Below are 20,235 nucleotides of genomic sequence, written 5' to 3' on the forward strand. Positions count from 1 at the left end.
GCCATACATTTTGTAAACACTCTTGGGGCTGTTGCTAGGCCGAATGGGAGCACTGTAAATTGGCAGTGAGTCTGCCCGACGACGAATCATAGGAGCCTTCTGTTCAAATGGAAAATAGAAATATGGAAGTTCACATTCTTTAAGTTGAGACGTACATGTCTCCAGGATCCAGGGAGAGGATGATGGAGGCCAAAGAGACCATGTGGAACTTCAACTTTTGAGATATTTGTTGAGGCCTTGCAGGGCCAAGATTGGTTGTAGACCCCCTTTGGCCTTCAGTATCAGAAAGCAGCAGGAGTAAAACCCTTTCCCTCTCAGTTCTTTTGAAAACTTCCTATATGGCCCCCCACCCACAACAGGGCATGCACCTCCTGGGCGAGCAGTAACTCGTGAGAAGGGTCCCTGAAGAGGGACAGGGAAGGGTGGGGAGAAGAAGGGATGGAAAAAAATTGGAGGGTGTATCTCACTGTTATGGTGCTGAGCACTCACTCACTGATCCAATGTTATAGTGGCCCAAGCAGGGAGGTAGGGAAAGAGACCATTTGAAAATAAAAGGGTGCTTGGATCCTGGTTGTAGACTGGGAGGTCGCCCTTGGGGGCGACCTCAAAGTGTCTGCTTATTTCCAGGTGTGTACTGGGTAGAGCCCGACTGGGTGAATGTGGCCAGTGCTTCTTTCAGTAGGGCTCTGATCTGGTCTGGCCTACAAATCTCTGAGGCTGCTGGGGTTTAAATCGCTTCCTTGCAGACACAGGAGTATAAAGGCCCAGGGAGTGTAATGTAACCCTAAGGTCTTTCAGACCATGCAACCATCTGTTTAGGAAACACATTCAATCCATAAAAAAGGGAGATCCTGAATGGACTGCTGGACCTCCATGGAAAGGCCTGAGGACTGCAGCCAGGATACCCATCTTGTTGAAATGGCCAACACCATTGTTCTGCCTGCGGAGTTGGCTGCGTCAGAGGCCTACTGGAGGGAAGCCCTCACCTCAGTCTTATCCTTTTTATGTATGGCCAGAAACTCCTGCCTGGATTCCTGTGGCAGTGAGTCCGCAAACTTCGCCATGGATTGCCACACATTGAAATCATACCTCCTGTGCTGGGCTTGGTGGTTTACGACACGCAACTGGAGGCTGGCAGTTGAATAAACTTCTCTGCGGAAAAGATTGAGCCTCTTTGTGTCTTTATTTTTGGGGGTTGAACTGGTTTGACCCTTCCTATCTTGCTCATTGGCAGCAGATACAACCAAAGAACTCGGGGAGGGGTGGAAATAAAGATACTCAAAGCCCTTAGCAGGGACATAGTATTTTCTCTCTGCATGCTTTGCAAGAGGGGACAGAGAGGCTAGGGTCTGCCATAAGACCTTGACCAGTTTTATGACACCCTCATAGACAGGCAGGGTGTCTGTCCCTCAATAGGGCCACTACGGCCAAGATGTCAAATATGGTGTCAGCTGGTTCCAATACTCCTCTGCTTCCAGTCCAAGTGCAGTGGCCACATGCTTAAGTAGTTCTTGGCACCGCGTGTGATGGTCCCATCACTGCCTAATCGGGTGAGGAAGATGAGGCTAGAAGCAGGGAAGGGACCGACTCCACTTCCCCGGCTGGGGCAGCCTCATCCAAAGCTGGTGGAGGCTCCTGAGTACCCTGAAGTGACCCCTTGTCTGAGGCAGTCAGGAGACCGTTGCCAACCATCTTTCCGATGCCGCAGACACCGAGCGCTGTACCTGGGACTCTGCAACGGTGGGAGACTGCCCCATGGGTTCCAAAACTGCCAGGGTGCAGGCCACTGGCTCTGGGGCCATGTGCTTGTTGGCAGCCCTGGGGGAAAACCCACTGGCACTGCAGAGTGCGCCTGGCCCCTGTGACTTCCTCATGCTCAGAGCCTGAGGAGGAAGGGTCTTCCCTTGGTGATCAGGTCGGTGCCACCGCTTCTGTTTCCCCAACATACCAGATGATCCAGTGCTTTGCAACTGGGGAGTGGTATCGCAGCTCCATATCAGGGTGCCACGTGTCTGGTGATGGTGCTCGGGGGAAATTGGCAATGGTATTCTGGCGATGAACGCCTCAAGCTTGGGGATCGGTGCTGGGGCTCCGGTGACAGAGTGGGACTGCGGGAACCGGCACTGTGGCTTCAGGGACTGGTGCCGGGTTTCTGGGGACTGATAGTGTGCCTCAGGAGGCTGACACTGAGTGTCTGGTGATCGTTGCCACGAGTCTGGGGACCAGTGCCAAAACTCCAGAGATCGGTGCTGAGGACTTGGGTGGGTCTCCGAAGACTGGCAGCACAGCTCCAGAGACCGCTGGCGTGATGCTGAACGTTGCGGTGCAGGGGAGCAATGCCGCGACTATGGGGATTGCTGCAGTGCCCCTGGTGCAGGCTTTCCTCTAGAGAGGACTGTCATCCCAAGGTGTTGGCAGCACCAGCACTCTCAGCCTTATGTCTCGCTCCTTCTTAGTGTGTGGCTTGAATCCTTTTCAGATTCCATACTTGTCATGCACGTTGGTCTCCCCCAGGCACTTCAAGCAGCTCTGGTGGGGATCGTTGATTGGCATGGGCTTCTTGCACCGCTCAAGCGGTTTGAAGTCCAGGGACATGGGGCAAGCCCTGTCCCTAAGCTAAGTTCCTTGCCAAAGCAGGAGGATGTTCCAGCACTGTCACTGGCAGTAAGAAGGAATTGAAAGGGCAGGGAGGGGGACAAGGGAAACTGGCAGTGTTCCTTATACTGGTGATACACGCAAAACTCCAGAGGGCGCTGGAGCTGGTCCTGTGGATTCCACTGGGGGAAAATTTCCAGCACCAGTGCATGTGGTGAGCACACACACCTGACATGGAATGGACCTGAGTAAGCACGCGAAGAACTACTGTACTCATTGTTACAGGCTCCGTGTTGCCACAGTGACGCATCACTCTGTCAGTGACAGAAAAGTAATGATGTCATGGCTAGCATGGTAGTCAGTACAGATACAGTCTCATCATGCAGCAGTGACAAGTGATCTGCTACTTCTGTGAGAACGTAATTAGTAACATGCAGTTAAGTAGGTTTTGAAGTCAATCATTTGTTTAGATTAACTGTAACACTCTTTTCACTTTCCAACAAGGCTTGAACAGAGTACCCTATTTAGAACAAAAAAGGAACTTCTTTCTTAACTCACCTGCCTTGACTGATATTGACATTATTGATTTTGTCAGCACTCATGGCAGTTTTGGTTAGTGTCTCAATGACATGATCACTTTGTAGTACAACATCTCCCTGAAAAAAGCCATAAAAGATCTTCGTAATCACTAATTCATAACAGATTTTATTTCAGTGTATAAGAACCTAGAATTACCCCCATGGACCTGCAGGATAGTCTGTATTTGTATGAGCTTGACTTGCTGGAGAAATCCACGACACATATATATCATAATGTAAATCTCCCGATACACACTATGGACTCAAACACTTCTGAGGCTGTCAGTAATAAGCCAAGATACAGAATCAATCCAAACTGCTGGAACATCCATCAAGAACCCATAGGCGCTGACTCTGTGGGTGCTGCATTAGTGGGTGCTCTGCACCCACTGACAGCCAAGTTCCCCCCCACCCCACCCCAAGTGTCCTGTGTCCCCGCTCCTCCCCCTTCCAGTACCGCCCCCCCGCCTAACAGCTGTTTGGCAGCGCTTAGGACTTTCCAGAAGAGAGGGGGAGGAGGCAGGGCGGGGCGGGGACGGGACTTCGGGGAAGGGGGTGGAATTCGGGTAGGGTGAGGGTGATGCAGGGGTGTGGCACCCACGGGGCAGAGGGGAAGTCGGCGCCTATGCGGGAACCCATCTCTGTAGTACAGGACAATGACAAAAAACAAGAAAAAAAACCCCAACCCAATTAGAAAGAGGTGACAAATCAAGAGTAAGTTAGATTTAGGTACCATCCTGCATTCCATCTATTTATATCTTCTCTCTTCTGAATACTCCCTCTCTCCTTCTCCTCAAAACTCAGGACCTGCAGCTGTTTCATACAGGTTGGGACGTTCAACACTTACGGATAATGAGACAGTGAATGACACAGATGAGGTTCCCCTACCTTCTGTTTGTTATCCTCACAGCGCACATGGAGCACAAACAAACTGTCACTCAAGCTGCTGACTGAGATTCCTGCAAAACAGAAACACCACTTGACTCCAATATATTGTGACGCCTAGACAGTCTGCATACTAGATCCTTGTGAAGCCTGAACTGAGTACAAAGAACTCCATCAATTTTCCAAGCATTTTAGAAATTTTCCATGAGTGTGACAAATAAGTTGTATGGTGCTCCAATTGGAAGATAATGAAACAGCCCCTTATTGTTCTGTCCCTATCTCCCAATAAATCGCTCAGAAACCAAAATGTAAACTTATATTAAATATAAACATATATTAATGGCATTGCTAAGTTTGAGAATATAAAACAACAGTCAGGAAATGCCTAAGTTATCCCTGAGAATGAGGACTTCACTGAGGACCATATGAGGACAAATGCCCCTGAGTACGTTACAAGAGAGCAGACCTGCCATCTTCTCCTTAAAATGTAAATGGAGATGAAGGGGAGACTGAACCTACAGTCTTCCCCCAAACACACCCTAATGGGCCCACCCAGGTAATTTGAAGTATGCAGAAATTCTATTGTACGTAGGTTTTTATACTGTTTTTATCACCATAGTATCTGAGCACCTTCCAGTTGTGCATTAACGTCTGTCATGTATGGTTCATTCTCTTCCTTGTCCAGAACTGTGTGCGGTATATCATTTTGTTTTGAAAGGGTTTGGGTGTTTTTGGTTTTAATATATACTGGGGGTTAGAAGTGTTTCAGATTAAAATCTAAAATGCAAACATTTTGCAGCCCGAGATTAGGACATTCAAATTAAAATAACCTAATTTTCACTGAAATAAACACATGGTCAGCCCTGCAATGATAGGGGCTTGTGGGACCCAAACCCCTGAATTAGTGTTGCCCTTGAAAACTTTTTTAAAAATGTTGGCAACTATGTCTGCAATACAAGACTGTTAGGTCAGGACTGGAGCAATGCAGTAGTGAATTACTCAACTAGGTGAGAAAGAAGGAAAGGGGACTTGCAATAATGCTGCAGACTGCAGTGTCTGGGACTGTAGGAAGTTTTGGAACTAAGAGGGGGTGGGAGTAAGTAGGTCTGAAGAGATTTCACAGGCAAGGTAAAGCCAAGTAGTGATCACAGTACATTAGCCAAGAGCTGAACTGGGTAAAATTATTTCTGAATAGCATTTGACTTTGTTAGCATTTTTCTAGCATATCCAAACCAATAAACTTTTACACAAATGCCAACAATAATCTTTAAACGCCTGAGGCCTGAAAAACTAAACAATGTCCCAAAAAGCTGATGGACTAACACTGTTCTGGCTGGTGTTTGGAGACTGTGAAACTCCCTTGTAGCAAGTGTATGTAGTTGATGAACTGTGGAATCATCCCAAAAATCGCACTTGTACAAAGAATATTTACAATGCGCACTAGTAGGAGCTTAAATCCCAATTTCAGGATATCAAAGTGAAAAGGCTATTCTATATCTAACACTCTGCCTTCTTATGTACAGATCACTCAAACATCTGGAGTCTTCACGCCCACCTTTAATCATTAAGTGAGCAAAAATCACGTGTCCTGCAGTTGCCTTACCTGTCAGATTGGCATAGTCAATTCGTTGTTTGATTTTGGCTTCTTCAACTATGAAGATGGCATTCTGGGTGAGAAGTAGCTGCCGCACTCTTGCCTTGTATCCTTTCCGGTCATATTTGACCACGGGAACTGCGTACTGAAACAAGTGTTATGATTTCCAAAAGCAAAACCTGTTTAATTGACAACTTCTTGTCATCCAATGTAGAAAGCACTGACTAGTGGTCAGTTTATGGGAGTCAGAGAGACAAAGGGGGTGGGGGGTGTGGTAATATCTTTTATTGGACCAACTTCTGTTAGTGAGAGACAGAAATACTTTTGAGCTCATACAGAGGTCGTCGTCTTCCGGTCTCGGATCTGATATCTTCCATTGTTATATATAATCCCAAGCCTGAAGAAGAGCTCTAAGCTCAAAAACTTGACTCTTATTGGACCAACTTCTGTTGGTGAGAGTCAAGTTTTTGAGCTTAGAGCTCTTCTTCAGGCTTGGGATTATATATAACAATGGAAGATATCAGATCCGAGACCGGAAGACGATGACCTCTGTATGAGCTCAAAAGCATTTCTGTCTCTCACTAACAGAAGTTGGTCCAATAAAAGATATTACCTCACCCACCTTGCCTCTCTAATATCATGGGACCATCACGGCTATAACAACACTGCATACAGTTTATGGGGGTGGCAGACAAGCATTCTGCCTTATATTTTCAGGGCTGCCTATGTGATTTAAGATGGTCCTAAACCATACCTAAATTTCTCCACCAACTAGAAGATAATACCAGCCCGTTCACAGTGGAGTTGAAAGGCCAAATTTAACTCATGTCTATAATGCATTTTGGCCTATTCTAGCTCCTTTCACCTAAAGATCTCTGTGTATCATCCCCACCAGCAGGAAAACACCCTTTTCAATTCCAAATTCTACACCATAATCCAAATTTACACACACCTCAAAACTACAATTTTTGCAATTGGAACATTAACACCTCAGCGCAGAGTTATCATCACAGATACCACCTAATCTAATGTAGAATTCTTCATACATCATGTCAGGAAATCCAGACACTTGGTAAAGAGTTCACTTCTACTGAATCATTGCAGAAGCTTCACAGTAACCACAGGACACACAGTCTCACCTTGATCGTTTCATTTCCTAAAACCTGAAGGACTTTAGGATTTATCTCTTCGGTGCCTAGAAGAGAAACCAAAGAGAAGGTCAGGAGTAACACTATGGCAGGAAGAGAAATGACGAGAAAAGAGAGTGAGAAAAAAAGTACAAGTATTCCCTGTTCAGGTTTCTGAGTGCTACTCACCAAGTCGAGTGTTGATGAAGAGTCTGGGAACACTCTGAGGATAATTGTCTTTTTTACCCTTAAACATCTCACTTGCAACCACTTTCTGATCTAACTGCAACGAGAAAAAAAACAAAACCCAGAAGTTTTCTGGATCTGTATAACAGAGTAAAATTATCTTTAAATATAGCTATCTCCAGAAGCACCGTAAATGAGAGAGTCTTAGATTTTAATGCCAAAAGGGGCTCTGATGATCATGTAGTCTGACCTCCTGCATAATACAGGCCATACAATTGCAACAAGTACTGCTTGTAGTAAGCCCATAACTTCTGGTGATGATGCAGCATATCTTTTAGAAAGACATCCACTCTTGATAAAAAGCCTTCAAGAGAAGTAGAATACCATATCCCTAAGTAAATTGTTCCAACCGTTAATTAATCTCAATGTTAAAAATACGTGCCTTATATCTAGTCAGAAATTATTTGGCTTCAGTTTATAGCCATTGAATCTTTTATGCCTTTGTCTGTTAGATTAAAAAATCCTCTGGTATTGGCAATTTTTCCCCATGCAGGTACGGTACTTATAGATGCTGATCAAGCCACTTCTTAACCTGCTCTTTGTTAAGTTAAACAGTTTGAGTAATTTGTGCTCTTTTTATGAAACCCTTTGTTCTCATCCTTTTTGAAGCATGGACACCAGAACTGAGCAGAGTATTCCAGTAATGATCTCGTTAATGCTGTATACAGTGATAACTGTAACACCCTACTTCTGCTCAATATTCCCCTGCTTATACCTCTAAGGATAGCATTTCTTCTCTTACCCACCACACCACATGTAAGCTTATGTTCAGGCGGTTATGCACCATGACACCTGAGTCTCTTTCAGAGGCACAGTCCCCAGTCATATAAACATGACCCACATTTTTAGTTCTTAGATGTATGACCTTGCAAATGAACAGCTTTTGCCATGTAAGGACAAACAGAACATTATAAACTGTATTATTTGTATAGCACCCAACAGGTATGTGTACACTGCAATAAAAATTCGCAGCGTGGCCATGGCTGGCCCAGGTTAGCTGACTCGGGCAAGTGGGGCTCAGACTGCAGAGCTAAAAGTTGCACCATAGCCATTCGGGCTGGGGTTGGAGCCTGGGCTCGGAAACCCTGTGAGGGGGAAGGGTCTCTGAGCTCAGGCTCAGGCCCAAGCCTGAATGTCGACACTGCAATTAGAATCATAGAATATCAGGGTTGGAAGGGACCCCTGAAGGTCATCTAGTCCAACCCCCTGCTCGAAGCAGGACCAATTCCCAGTTAAATCATCCCAGCCAGGGCTTTGTCAAGCCTGACCTTAAAAACTTCCAAGGAAGGAGATTCCACCACCTCCCTAGGCAACGCATTCCAGTGTTTCACCACCCTCTTAGTGAAAAAGTTTTTCCTAATATCCAATCTAAATCTCCCCCACTGCAACTTGAGACCATTACTCCTCGTTCTGTCATCTGCTACCATTGAGAACAGTCTAGAGCCATCCTCTTTGGAACCCCCTTTCAGGTAGTTGAAAGCAGCTATCAAATCCCCCCTCATTCTTCTCTTCTGCAGGCTAAACAATCCCAGCTCCCTCAGCCTCTCCTCATAAGTCATGTGTTCTAGACCCCTAATCATTTTTGTTGCCCTTCGCTGGACTCTCTCCAATTTATCCACATCCTTCTTGTAGTGTGGGGCCCAAAACTGGACACAGTACTCCAGATGAGGCCTCACCAATGTCGAATAGAGGGGGACGATCACGTCCCTCGATCTGCTCGCTATGCCCCTACTTATACATCCCAAAATGCCATTGGCCTTCTTGGCAACAAGGGCACACTGCTGACTCATATCCAGCTTCTCGTCCACTGTCACCCCTAGGTCCTTTTCCGCAGAACTGCTGCCTAGCCATTCGGTCCCTAGTCTGTAGCGGTGCATTGGATTCTTCCGTCCTAAGTGCAGGACCCTGCACTTATCCTTATTGAACCTCATCAGATTTCTTTTGGCCCAATCCTCCCATTTGTCTAGGTCCTTCTGTATCCTATCCCTCCCCTCCAGCGTATCTACCACTCCTCCCAGTTTAGTATCGTCCGTGAATTTGCTGAGAGTGCAATCCACACCATCCTCCAGATCATTTATGAAGATATTGAACAAAACCGGCCCCAGGACCGACCCCTGGGGCACTCCACTTGACACCGGCTGCCAACTAGACATGGAGCCATTTTTAGCCTTGCAGCCCAAACCTTCCAAGCCCAAATCAACTGGCCCAGGCTCTGAGACTCAGCAGTACATGTTTTTTATTGCAGTGTGTGTATACCTAAAGTATGCTAAATACTTTATAGATGAAAAAGATGAAAGTGTCAGTCCTGAGGGATAGCCATTGCTAACTAGTTGGCAAAAAACAGCATTCAGTTCAGCTTGCCAAGGCCCAAGTGGGAGGTCTAGCATAGAACAAGGAACCAAACAGCCATGCAGAGACTTTTAAATGATGTGGCAATAATTTAATGCAGGCAACAGCATTGTCAATAACCTAAATTTTCCTGATGCAGCATTTTTGATGCAAATTATTTAAAGAACTAACTATAAAAAACATTGTAGATAAACCATGTTGCCCAACTCTCATAGTTCAAAAGCACATCTATAGTAGAGCCCTACCACATTCACGGTCCATTTTAGTCAATTTCGCGGTCATAAATTTAATGATTTCAGCTATTTAAATATGAAATTTCACAGTATTGTAATTGTAGGGGTCCTGACCCAAAAAGTAACTGAGAGGGGTCACAAGGCTATTGGCGGGGCAGGCGGGGGGGGGGGGGGGGGGGGGGAGATGTTGTGGTACTACCACCCTTCCTTCTGCGCTGCTGCTGGCGGGGGCGCTGCCTTCAGAGCTGGGCGGCCGGAGAGCGGCGGCGGCTGGCCGGGAGCCCGGCTCTGAAGGCTGCGCCCCGCCAGCAGCAGCGCAGAAGGAAGGGTGGCCTGGTGTGGGATGGTTTTGCCACCCTTACTTCTGCACTGCTGCTGGCGGGGGCGCTGCCTTCAGAGCTGGGCTCCAGGCCAGCAGCCGCCGCTCTCCAGCCGCCCAGCTCTGAAGGCAGCGCAAAAGTAAGGGTGGCAATACCGCAACACCCCCCACCCCCCAAAATAACCTTGTGACACCTTCCCTGCCCCGCAACTCCCTTTTGGGTCAGGACCCCAGTTTGAGAAACACTGGTTTGCCCTGTGAAATCTGTATAGTATAGGGTAAAGGCCCACAAAAGACCAGATTTCATCGTCTATGACGCGTTTTTCATGGCCATGAATTTGGCCGGGCCCTATCTATAAGTCTCCAAGACAAAGATGCCTTCTTTTTTATTTTTTTAAGCAAGCTACTGAGAACAGTATTTTGAAGATCTGGATAACTGCCTGTGCAAACTGGCACAGCCCATCTACAATAACCAGTCATTCCCTGCACAATTCATTATTCAGATGTTTTCAGAGATTTGTAGCAGGCAATTTTAGTCCCAGTCTCCTCCTCTAGGAAAGTCATTTGCCTACCTGTAGCGTTTTACTATGTGTGCTTAGTGTTTTAAGGGCCTTTGTAAGGTACATAACTATAGTTATGTAAATATAAAACAACTGTATTTAAATTAAAATAGAACAGATATTTAGGAGATATTCTAGCAACGTCTTGCATGTTCAATATATTTCTCATTGTCTGCTTTCGCAGCGCTATTGCATGTAGCAAACGGAATCTCATTGGTGTTTTATTCTTCTCAATGACTCAAATATATCAATATGAATTTACATAGATCTTTTCACGTAATCTGAAGTGCTGCTGGACTGGAATATTACTCACTCACACAGCTCATCTGCGTAGCTTTAGGAGTATTGTGGAAAGGGAAAATGACTAGCCTTGCTATTCTGTGTCTCTTGTAGGATTATCACTCCTGACTCTGTGTGTGAGAGAGTGTGTGAGTGTGTGTGAGTGAGAGAAGATACAATGCTACCTATATTACACACAGACAAACACTTAGAAGAGCCATTCCTCTTATTCTATCCCTACAGCTTCATCCATTTTCTCAAATCCATTCAAAATGCTTCTATCATCTTCCTAGCTAATTGTTTTGACTATATTACACCCACCTCATCCTCTGGTCCCTTGTGTTTCCCTCCCCGTGATGCTGGGGGACACTTGAGGATATTATGAATATTAATATTGTAAAATTGCAATGAGTTGTTCCAGATATGCCATGTAAGAGATCTGCAAAAATATTATAATTTGTCAGATATGATAATCATTTGTATGTTTATATCACCTTTGTATTATGAGTTATAGATATGTATGTCAGGTTTCAGAGTAGCAGCCGTGTTAGTCTGTATCCGCAAAAAGAAAAGGGAGGACTTGTGGCACCTTAGAGATTAACAAATTTATTTGAGCATAAGCTTTCGTGAACTACAGCTCACTTCATCGGATGCAACAGCCGATGAAGTGAGCTGTAGCTCACGAAAGCTTATGCTCAAATAAATTTGTTAGTCTCTAAGGTGCCACAAGTCCTCCCTTTTCTTTTTGCAGATATGTATATATGTCTGTATTCCAAACTTGTGCTATGCTTCTGGGTGACACCCCCCCAGAAAGTTTAGCATCAGCACTGCCTAACCTGCTTGATGGCCCATTAAGGACCATTAGCTATACAACTGACCTATTGAGAGAAGGCAGTTACATGTTATAACTCAGCAAGGCATGCAGGGGCATGCCTATGGACAGAACTCTAAGGCTTTGAAGCCATGTGCTGGGCAGCTTGTGTTTGAAACAAAGGAAGCACAGACCACATGGCAAAAGACTGTAAAAGGTAGCTGAATCTTCTCCATTTTGTCTTCAATCCTGCTTCTTACATCTGGAGGAACTTTGCTACAAACTGAAGCTCTGAACAAAGGACTGAATGACCCATCTAAGCTGTCGATGTGATCCAGGGGGACTTTCAAGCTGGCAAACTCACCAATACTGCTAGGAACTTGATACATGGACTTTAAAGTCTTTGTATGTATGTAACTGCTTTACCATTTAACATCTTTCTTGTTCTTTCCTTTTTCTTTATAATAAACCTTTAGTTTTGGACACTGAAGGATTGGCTGGAAGTGTGGTGTTTTGGGTAAGATCCAAACCTATACTGACCTGGTAATGTAGCTGACCCTTTGGGGTCAGAAGAACATTTTTGTATATGTGAGCAGAGTTTAAAATAACTTCTCACTGTACTGGACCTAGGTGCTGACTGGGAGCCAGAGAACTGGAACGCAACCAATGGAGCTGTGTGATTTTTTTTTTTTTGGCTTCTTGATAACCAGTGTTGGGGATCAGAAGCACAGTTTGTGACTGGTTGGGGAGTTTAACTTCAGTGTTACCCACCAGTCTTGGGAGTATCTGCTCTCTGTTTTGCAACCTCCCCTGGCACCCCAGGTCACAATTGGTTTATTACTGGTCTTTAGCTTTAAGGTCCTCGACACCCTAGCTCACCTCAATTATCAATCCTTATGCATTACTGAGCCATTGACTCCCACCTCTCGTCTGCTGGTGATGCCAGCTTTTATCATCCTTTACCCCAATTTTCTTTTTTCAGTTTTTGAGATCTACTCTTGAAGGCCCATATGGTTCCCTGAATGAGGAAAAAATTGAGTCAATTTTTACTGACAATGCCCTCAGTGCAGACGGAACCAGGATGCCACGGCTGGCAGATGGGATAGGGGATGAACTTCTCTTTCCATAGTCTGCTTTGTCTGTTAAGTCAGAATCTTCCTGGTAAGGGTTGGTTCCATCAGTAAGGGAAACTGCAGGTCTGGGAGGACCAAAATATCCTCTGGTGAGATACATGTCTCTACCCTTCTTGAAGGACATGGAGTCTTGTCTCTCCATATTTCTGGAACTGGTGTGGGAAGGGTTTTAGTGATCAGTGGTTCATTGTGGGACTGAGATGGTACCGATGATGCACTGGACTTCCACCAAATAGTCATTAACCAATACGAATAGTTCCAGTGCTTCGGGTCCCCGTGTTTACTTGTGGTTGGTACCAGAGCTGGTGCCATTGTTAATACCAAGGCTGGTATCTAGGCAACCTTGGTTTTATTAGCCTTCTGGCCAGGGCCATGAGGCTCAGGGACTAAGTCTTTTAAGACCTGGTCAGACAACATGGTGCTAGGATGCGTGCTCCTGGATGTCTGGCAGGGTGTCTCATTGCACACTCCATAATATGTTTCTTAAACCAATGAAGTGAGCTGTAGCTCACGAAAGCTTATGCTTGAATAAATTTGTTACTCTCTAAGGTGCCACAAGTACTCCTTTTCTTTTTGCGAATACAGACTAACACGGCTACTACTCTGAAACCTTTCTTAAACCAGAGTTCCCACACTTGCTGAGTTTGGTTGGATAAGGAGCGGCAAATACTACACTTTGTAGAGATGTGGCATTCTCCTAGGCAGTGAAGACACTGTTGGTACTTGTCATATGATGAGATAACTGGCTCTGTGGATGAGGGGAAAGCATGGACATGTTACTCTTTGACTTTAGCAAAGCTTTTGATACGGTCTCCCACAGTATTCTTGCCAGCAAGTTAAAGAAGTATAGACTGGATGAATGGCCTGTAATGTGGATAGAAAGTTGACTAGCTCATCGGACTCAACAGATAGTGATCAATGGCTCCATGTCTAGTTGGCAGCCGGTATCAAGTGTAGTGCCCCAAGGGTTGGTCCTGGGGCCGGTTTTGTTCAGTATCTTCATTAACTATATGGAGTATGGCGTGGACTGTACCCTCAGCAAGTTTGCAGATGACACTAAACTGGGAGGAGTGGTAGATACGCTGGAGGGTAGGGATAGGATACAGAGGGACCTAGACAAATTAGAGAATTGGGCCAAAAGGAATCTGAGGAGGTTCAACAAGGACACGTGCAGAGTCGTGCACTTATGATGGAAGAATCACATGCACTGCTACAGACTAGGGACCAAGCGGCTAGGTAGCAGTTCTGCAGAAAAGGACCTAGGGGTTACAATAGACGAGAAGCTGGATATGAGTCAACAGTGTGCCCTTGTTGCCAGGGCTTTGGAGCGGAGCCTGGAGCTGGAGCAGCTCTGGGCCAGTGGAGCTGGAGCGGAGCAGGATCACAGCTCCAAAACCGTGCTTGTTGCCAAGAAGGCTAATGGCATTTTTGGCTGTATAAGTAGGAGCACTGCCAGCAGATTGAGGGACATGATCATTCCCCTCTATTCGGCATTGGTGAGGCCTCATCTGGAGTACTGTGTCCAGTTTTGGGCCCCACATTACAAGAAGGATGTGGAAAAACTGGGAAGGGTCCAGCGAAGGGCAACAAAAAATTATTAGGGGGCTGGAGCACATGGCTTATGAGGAGAGGCTGAGGGAACTGGGATTATTTATTTGCAGAAGAGAAGAATGAGGGGGGATTTGATAGCTGCTTTCAATTACCTGAAAGGGGGTTCCAAAGAGGATGGATCTAGACTGTTGTCAATGGTAGCAGATGACAGAATGAGGAATTGGGGATTGGTCCTTCTTTGAGCAGGGGTTTGGACTAGATGACCTCCTGAGGTCCCTTCCAACCCTGATATTCTATGATTAACGGTCTCAAGTTGCAGTGGGGGAGGTTTAGGTTGGATATTAGGAAAAACTTTTTCACTAGGAGGGTGGTGAAGCACTGGAGTGGGTTACCTAGGGAGGTGATGGAATCTCCTTCCTCAGATGTTTGTAAGGCCAGGCTTGACAAAGCCCTGGCTGGGATGATTTAGTTGGGGATTGGTCCTGCTTTGAGCAGGGGGTTGGACTAGATGACTTCCTGAGGTCCCTTCCAACCCTGATATTCTATGATTCTATGATTGACTGAAGAGGAGTGAGGGCAGAAGAGACAGATTTTAAAGCCTTGTAACCTGGGCATAATCCAAATCCCATACTGAGGAGGCAGGGGAGGCTCCCTGGGGTGGGGAAGGTATTAACTATGTACATTAAGTAAACTAACACTAAAACACATTTTTAACACTGTATTTACAGATTGAAAACCAAGGATCAGCTCTGGACACAAGGGTTCTTACTCAAATCATGTGGTGGTAAGAAGGAACTGGAGAGGCAGCTGGGTGGCATCACCCCTTATTCCCTTGACGCAGAGCATGAAGAAAGCAATGGTGAAGGTGTGGAGCAATGGATACTGCTGGCAAGAATCCTATCTCAGCTTTGTAGAGCACATGCATATCCCACAGTGGAATACACACAGGGACCAGCACTTGAAATGAAACTAAATGTTTATGTAGACAAGTCCAAAGTCAGGAAATGCAAATGGTAAGGTACTAACAGCAGTGGTAATTCAGTTGTATTGCACATATTTAATATTTTCTATGCTTTGTTTGGTTTATATATGGCTGTTCCTAATTGACCTGATTTACCATACCTCAAACTGCTCCTCAAAACAAACTTCTTCCATGAAAGTCTATACTTCCTAATGAAAGACTATCTCAAAATATACATGCACAAGGGCAACCTTAATTCTGACATTTCCTAAATTTTGCATGCTTCACTTTGCAACCTTAATGTTCTTTTAATGTAGTTTTTGAGAATTGATTTCCCAATTGTTTTTAAAAGCAAACTGAAAACCCTACCAGAAATTACATGGAACCATATTAACCTCCAGCTTGATCAGCAGCAGGGTTTGGGACCTTTAGATCCATAGCACAAAACTCTACCACTTGAGCTGATGGACTAACTAGTAGCAGTAGTAGGCTGTTATCCTCTAGGTGGACTAGCCACTAAAAGATGATGAGACAGTTGTGAAACTGACTGTCAACTGGGCATCTGATGACAGCTGAGGATTGTAGAGAGACCCAAGACTACTGGGCTCAAATGCAGGTTCTGAAAGGGAGTGTTCTCCAGTAGTTGTAGACCCTTCTTTGTCCCGAGATGCCCTCTTTCCCTGCTGCATCTAGCTACCCGCTTGGGACTCCTGCCTTCTCCTCCATCTGGTCTTATCTGCCTCCCCCATCCAACCACTCTCCAATGCCTCATCTCCTTTCCCCTCTATCAATCCCCAACCCCCTGCTTCACCTATAATAAAATGATAATTGAGGAAAAACTCCTAGGCCCAGATCTGCAAATGTGTTTAGGCATCTGAAACCCAGATTGGGCTCCAAAATACAAGGTTTAGGCACCTATATCCCAGTTTTAGCTCCAATGCAATCCACAAAACTACCACCAAACCGTGTAGGTGCCTAAACTCACTCAGCACCTAATTTTTCAGAGTAAATGTTCCCTAGGTACCTATGTTTCTGCCTCTGGGATGCTCACTGCTGCCTCCCTCTAAGAACCCAGACACCTAAGCCCCAGAGTGATTCATAAACTGGGGAAAGATAAGCGTTTGGCTCCCTAAGTCACTTGTGAGGCCCAATCTTGTAGGTGTGCTCACAGACTGCTTACCAGATCAGGTCCCATTCAAAAATCCGGCTGCCGGGGAAGGAGGCGGTGGCAGAGGAGGCTGCAGCAGTACCCACCTTATAACATCTAGCCCAGTGGTTAGTAAATAGAGCTATTCTCTCTTTCTTTGTCCCAGTGACTGTAGTCCAGTGACTAGGGCATGCACCAACAGGCGGGGGGGAACGACCCAGGATCTAGTTCTGCTGCTCCAATCACTTGTTCATCACTTAACAACAGTGAAACAGCTTCAAGAGAAGAGGTTGAAGAAGCTTCACCGCAGAATATCCCATAGTTCAGTGGTTAGAGCACCCTCCTGAGAGCCTGGAGACCCTTGTTCAAATCCCTTCTTTCCCTCTGGCAGGAAGGAGGGACTTGAGCCTGGGTCTCCCATATCACAAGCAAATCCGCTAGCCACTGGGCTAAAAGTTATACAGTGGGCACCACCACTCCTCCCCACTTCCCCCTTTTGTGTGAAGCAAAGCAGGTGCCTAACTCATTCCCACAAGAGACTTTAGGCCACCTGACTCCAGGCAGTTCATGGATCACTGATCACTAAGCAGAAATAGGTATCTAACTCTGTGAGTGGGGTGGGGCTTAGGACTCCTCGCCACCCCCCAGTTTGTACTGCTCATTGGCTAGTTTACATGGCTCCCCACTTAGTGTGGTAGATCACATTCTAAGGCACCCATCTCTCCCCATTCACTATATAGGGAGCCTAGGTTTCTAACTTGGCTTTGTGGATCGCAATGCTGTTCCTGTGATTTTCTGGGCATCTAAGTGCCTGTGTGGATCCCACCTCTTGTTCCTAGCAATAGTTGAGAGATCTGGTAAGTAACGTAAATGTCCTGCACCTGCTGTTTCCATTCTGGGCTGATTCTCTTGCAGTAGCTCCACACCATGTTTTGCATACACAGCTGTCTCAAGAGCTGAGATACCTGAAGAAACAAGATGGTATGTGAAGATGGCTTTAAGTTGAACAAAGGCAAAACAATTCAAACAGAATATAAGGAGAGAACAGAGAAGAGATATGAATGCAGAAAATGCAAGCCTGAAGCTGAACAACTCATCTTCAACACTGTATGTTATTGCAGAAATATTTTTAAAATTAAATAGCAACAAGTAATCTATTGTCCTGTGCTGAGACAGTTTGTCCTGCATTGTTCTCCAACCAGACTGTTTGGGCTCAGGGTTGGGAATTTTCCTCTTCACATCCTCCAGCCTATTTTGGAGGTACCTGTGAGCCAAACAAGGCACACACAGGAATCTTAAGGACCCAAGAAGATCCACTCCCAGGAACAATTTTTTTGGAAAATGTCATAAAAATGGGGCCTTTAGATAAGATTTTATGGGATTATTTTGCAGATCAGTGATCTTTCAGGTGGAGAAAGCATGTATCCAGGGCACTGTCACCTTTCTGGGTTAGAGGCCACTCTTCAAAGGATAAAATAACGTACTGGACAGGAAAACAAAGTTTAATTATTTTCTTTATGGGTAATCAAATACCATTCCATTGCTTTTCACCCCAGTTTAACCATTCAGGCAGAAGCCATTTAACTCAGAACAAAATGGGTTCAATTTTCAAAAGTGCCCACAGAAGTCCCTGAGGTGCTTTTGAAAATTTTATTCTGAGCTAAATGATATCTTTCCAACACTTAAAATACTAAGTCACTTAGGCATTTCTGAAAATCTTACCCAATGTGCTAAAGTGCAGTTCTACTTTGAAAAGTTGCTTTTTAACAACATCAGAATTGGATTCCATTTTTAGTGTCGCTTACTGATCTCAGTAATAATTATATGTAAAATAAATTAAATAATCAACAGTCATTTTTGTAATTTCACAAAGATGCTCAGTACACATGTTAACTTATGTTTTGGTTATTTTTGCTGCCAGTTCTACTAATTCAGTGTAGAGTGAGAGGCAAACATAGTTCTTTCTTTCTCACACATCACCACTACTAATGAAGGTTCTACAGGTCTCACCGCTCTCTCAATGACATCTGTGTGACCTAGGGCCTTCAATAACTGAAACTACAGTGCAGGACTCTGTCTACGCAGAGCAGTCAACTCCTTCTCTTTTTCTTCTGCCTACCTCGTAGAGTGATGGAGGGGGAGTTGGCCACGATTTGTCCAAAACATTCTTTGGTAAATTGCGTTTGAGGTTCATCAAGAAGGAGTAGCGAATGTAATCTAGGAAGTATTCATTCTCTGAGCAGCGAGGGTAGTTCCGGTAAATAAAACCTTTAATAAACCTGAATGGGCAGAAGAAGGAAGATCAGTAACCATCATGGATGGGTTTGATACAGATGATTAGACTAAAGAATCTAAGTGTCTTCCATTCTAATAATCTATGATTCTACAATGAACCTGTTTAACACCAAGACTTCCTATGCCCCCATTACTGAAGGCAACTGACTATAAACAAGAAACTTAGCATCTGTGGGGGGAAAAACAAATTAATCGGAAACTATCACACAAACAGAAGGAACACTTTGCAAAGCAAGGGGAACTGAGCAGGGATCTGCAAAGAACTGAGAACATGTGCTTTATCAGCGACTCCCGGGGCAGATACGGTTAAGAGCGGATAGTACAGGGAAACTGTCCATAGGGATAGAGGATTCAACACATATATAAAAAGTGCAGGGGTAATGTTTCAGTCCCCCTGTTGCAATGGAGCCCAGTTTTAGAAGTTTGTATCCGAGATCTAAAAAAGAAAAGGAGTACTTGTGGCACCTTAGAGACTAACCAATTTATTTGAGCATGAAACCTATCCGAGATCTGTAATCAGTGCCATCCTATAGGAAAAACTGCTTGTTTTCAGCCACCAGACTCACGTTTCACATCATAGTCTCAAGTGCATGAAAATAACTACAGATTCACCAACTTCTCTATTCCACTCATGAACCAGAATCCTTGTGTTATTGAAAACAGGAAAATTCCAACATTTCTTGGGCTTTGTTCAACAGATGTATTTTTTTTTTAAAAAGTCACAGAAACTACACTGAAAAGACAGTTTATCCCCATCTATTCATTGTTAGAAACTAGGTTTTGAGAATCTCTCTACACATTTAAAAAAAAAAAATTGTTGCAGATTGTAAACACACCGTCTAATTGTCTCCACTGCCCACTTTTTCTTGGAGGCTTTTCGGCGCCCCTGGGTTCCACGCCACCACGACTGGATAGTTATTGCTGAAGACAATAAAAACAAAAAGGTATTGCACATTGGACAGAACTCCTTAATTCCATATAATCCAAAACATTCCCCTCTACTCTATGCTTTCTGGCTTTTTATTCTTGCATCTCAAACTGAGACCAACTTCTGTTCCCCTTTCCATCCACCCCCTTGCTAGGAACAGAATAGGAGCTTCCAACTGTACAGGTAATTAGCCATAAGCTTATTTACTTTCGCATGCCCTCACATACCTGAATGTTTCATGTGCAGGAATTTCTGTCGCCAATAGAAGCCTCTCCATGTGGCCTGGATTTTTGTGGCTGAAATTGGAAAAGAAAAAAGAGCTATCAATTAGAAATAGTGGCCAAGGTTGGGATTCTGATAGAGAATAGGTCAATTCAAAAAATAAGGCACGCTGATAGTTGTCTGCTAAACCAGCTGGTTAAATGTGTCTGACTTACCCAGACTCTGCTTCCGTATCTCCAAAGCATCTTCTGTTGCAAACAAAGTCTTGGGAAAACGAATAAAAATCTTTGTTCTGGAAATGGAAATGTATGATTATGTATAAGAGGCCAGAGGGACCTACTTCCTGCCCTCACCATCCCCTTGCGGCTTCTGCTCTCCCCCTCACCCTCTAGACACAGGGGCCATATTTAAACACAGACTCC

At 44.9% G+C, this 20,235-nt stretch overlaps 1 protein-coding gene across 5 annotated transcripts in view; it reads right to left on the minus strand.

Annotated features, from left to right (window-relative positions):
• Positions 1-20,235, minus strand: part of MYO1C (myosin IC) — a 108,649-nt gene that overhangs the window by 6,469 nt on the left and 81,945 nt on the right. For 4 of the 5 annotated variants that reach the window (XM_077836392.1, XM_077836389.1, XM_077836390.1 and 1 more), the window contains 10 exons: positions 20,029-20,105; positions 19,819-19,887; positions 19,500-19,584; positions 18,488-18,647; positions 17,250-17,333; positions 6,969-7,062; positions 6,792-6,847; positions 5,662-5,797; positions 4,062-4,132; positions 3,154-3,251 (listed from right to left, as the gene is read on the minus strand). In XM_077836392.1, the coding sequence (XP_077692518.1) occupies positions 3,154-3,251; positions 4,062-4,132; positions 5,662-5,797; positions 6,792-6,847; positions 6,969-7,062; positions 17,250-17,333; positions 18,488-18,647; positions 19,500-19,584; positions 19,819-19,887; positions 20,029-20,105 (930 nt within the window). Of the gene's footprint in view, positions 1-3,153; positions 3,252-4,061; positions 4,133-5,661; positions 5,832-6,791; positions 6,848-6,968; positions 7,063-17,249; positions 17,334-18,487; positions 18,648-19,499; positions 19,585-19,818; positions 19,888-20,028; positions 20,106-20,235 lie in introns of those variants that run through there. The other variant, XR_013348233.1, reaches the window with a different exon arrangement.

The sequence above is a fragment of the Eretmochelys imbricata genome, chromosome 17 (assembly GCF_965152235.1).
Source record: "Eretmochelys imbricata isolate rEreImb1 chromosome 17, rEreImb1.hap1, whole genome shotgun sequence".
NCBI lineage: Eukaryota > Metazoa > Chordata > Testudines > Cheloniidae > Eretmochelys > Eretmochelys imbricata.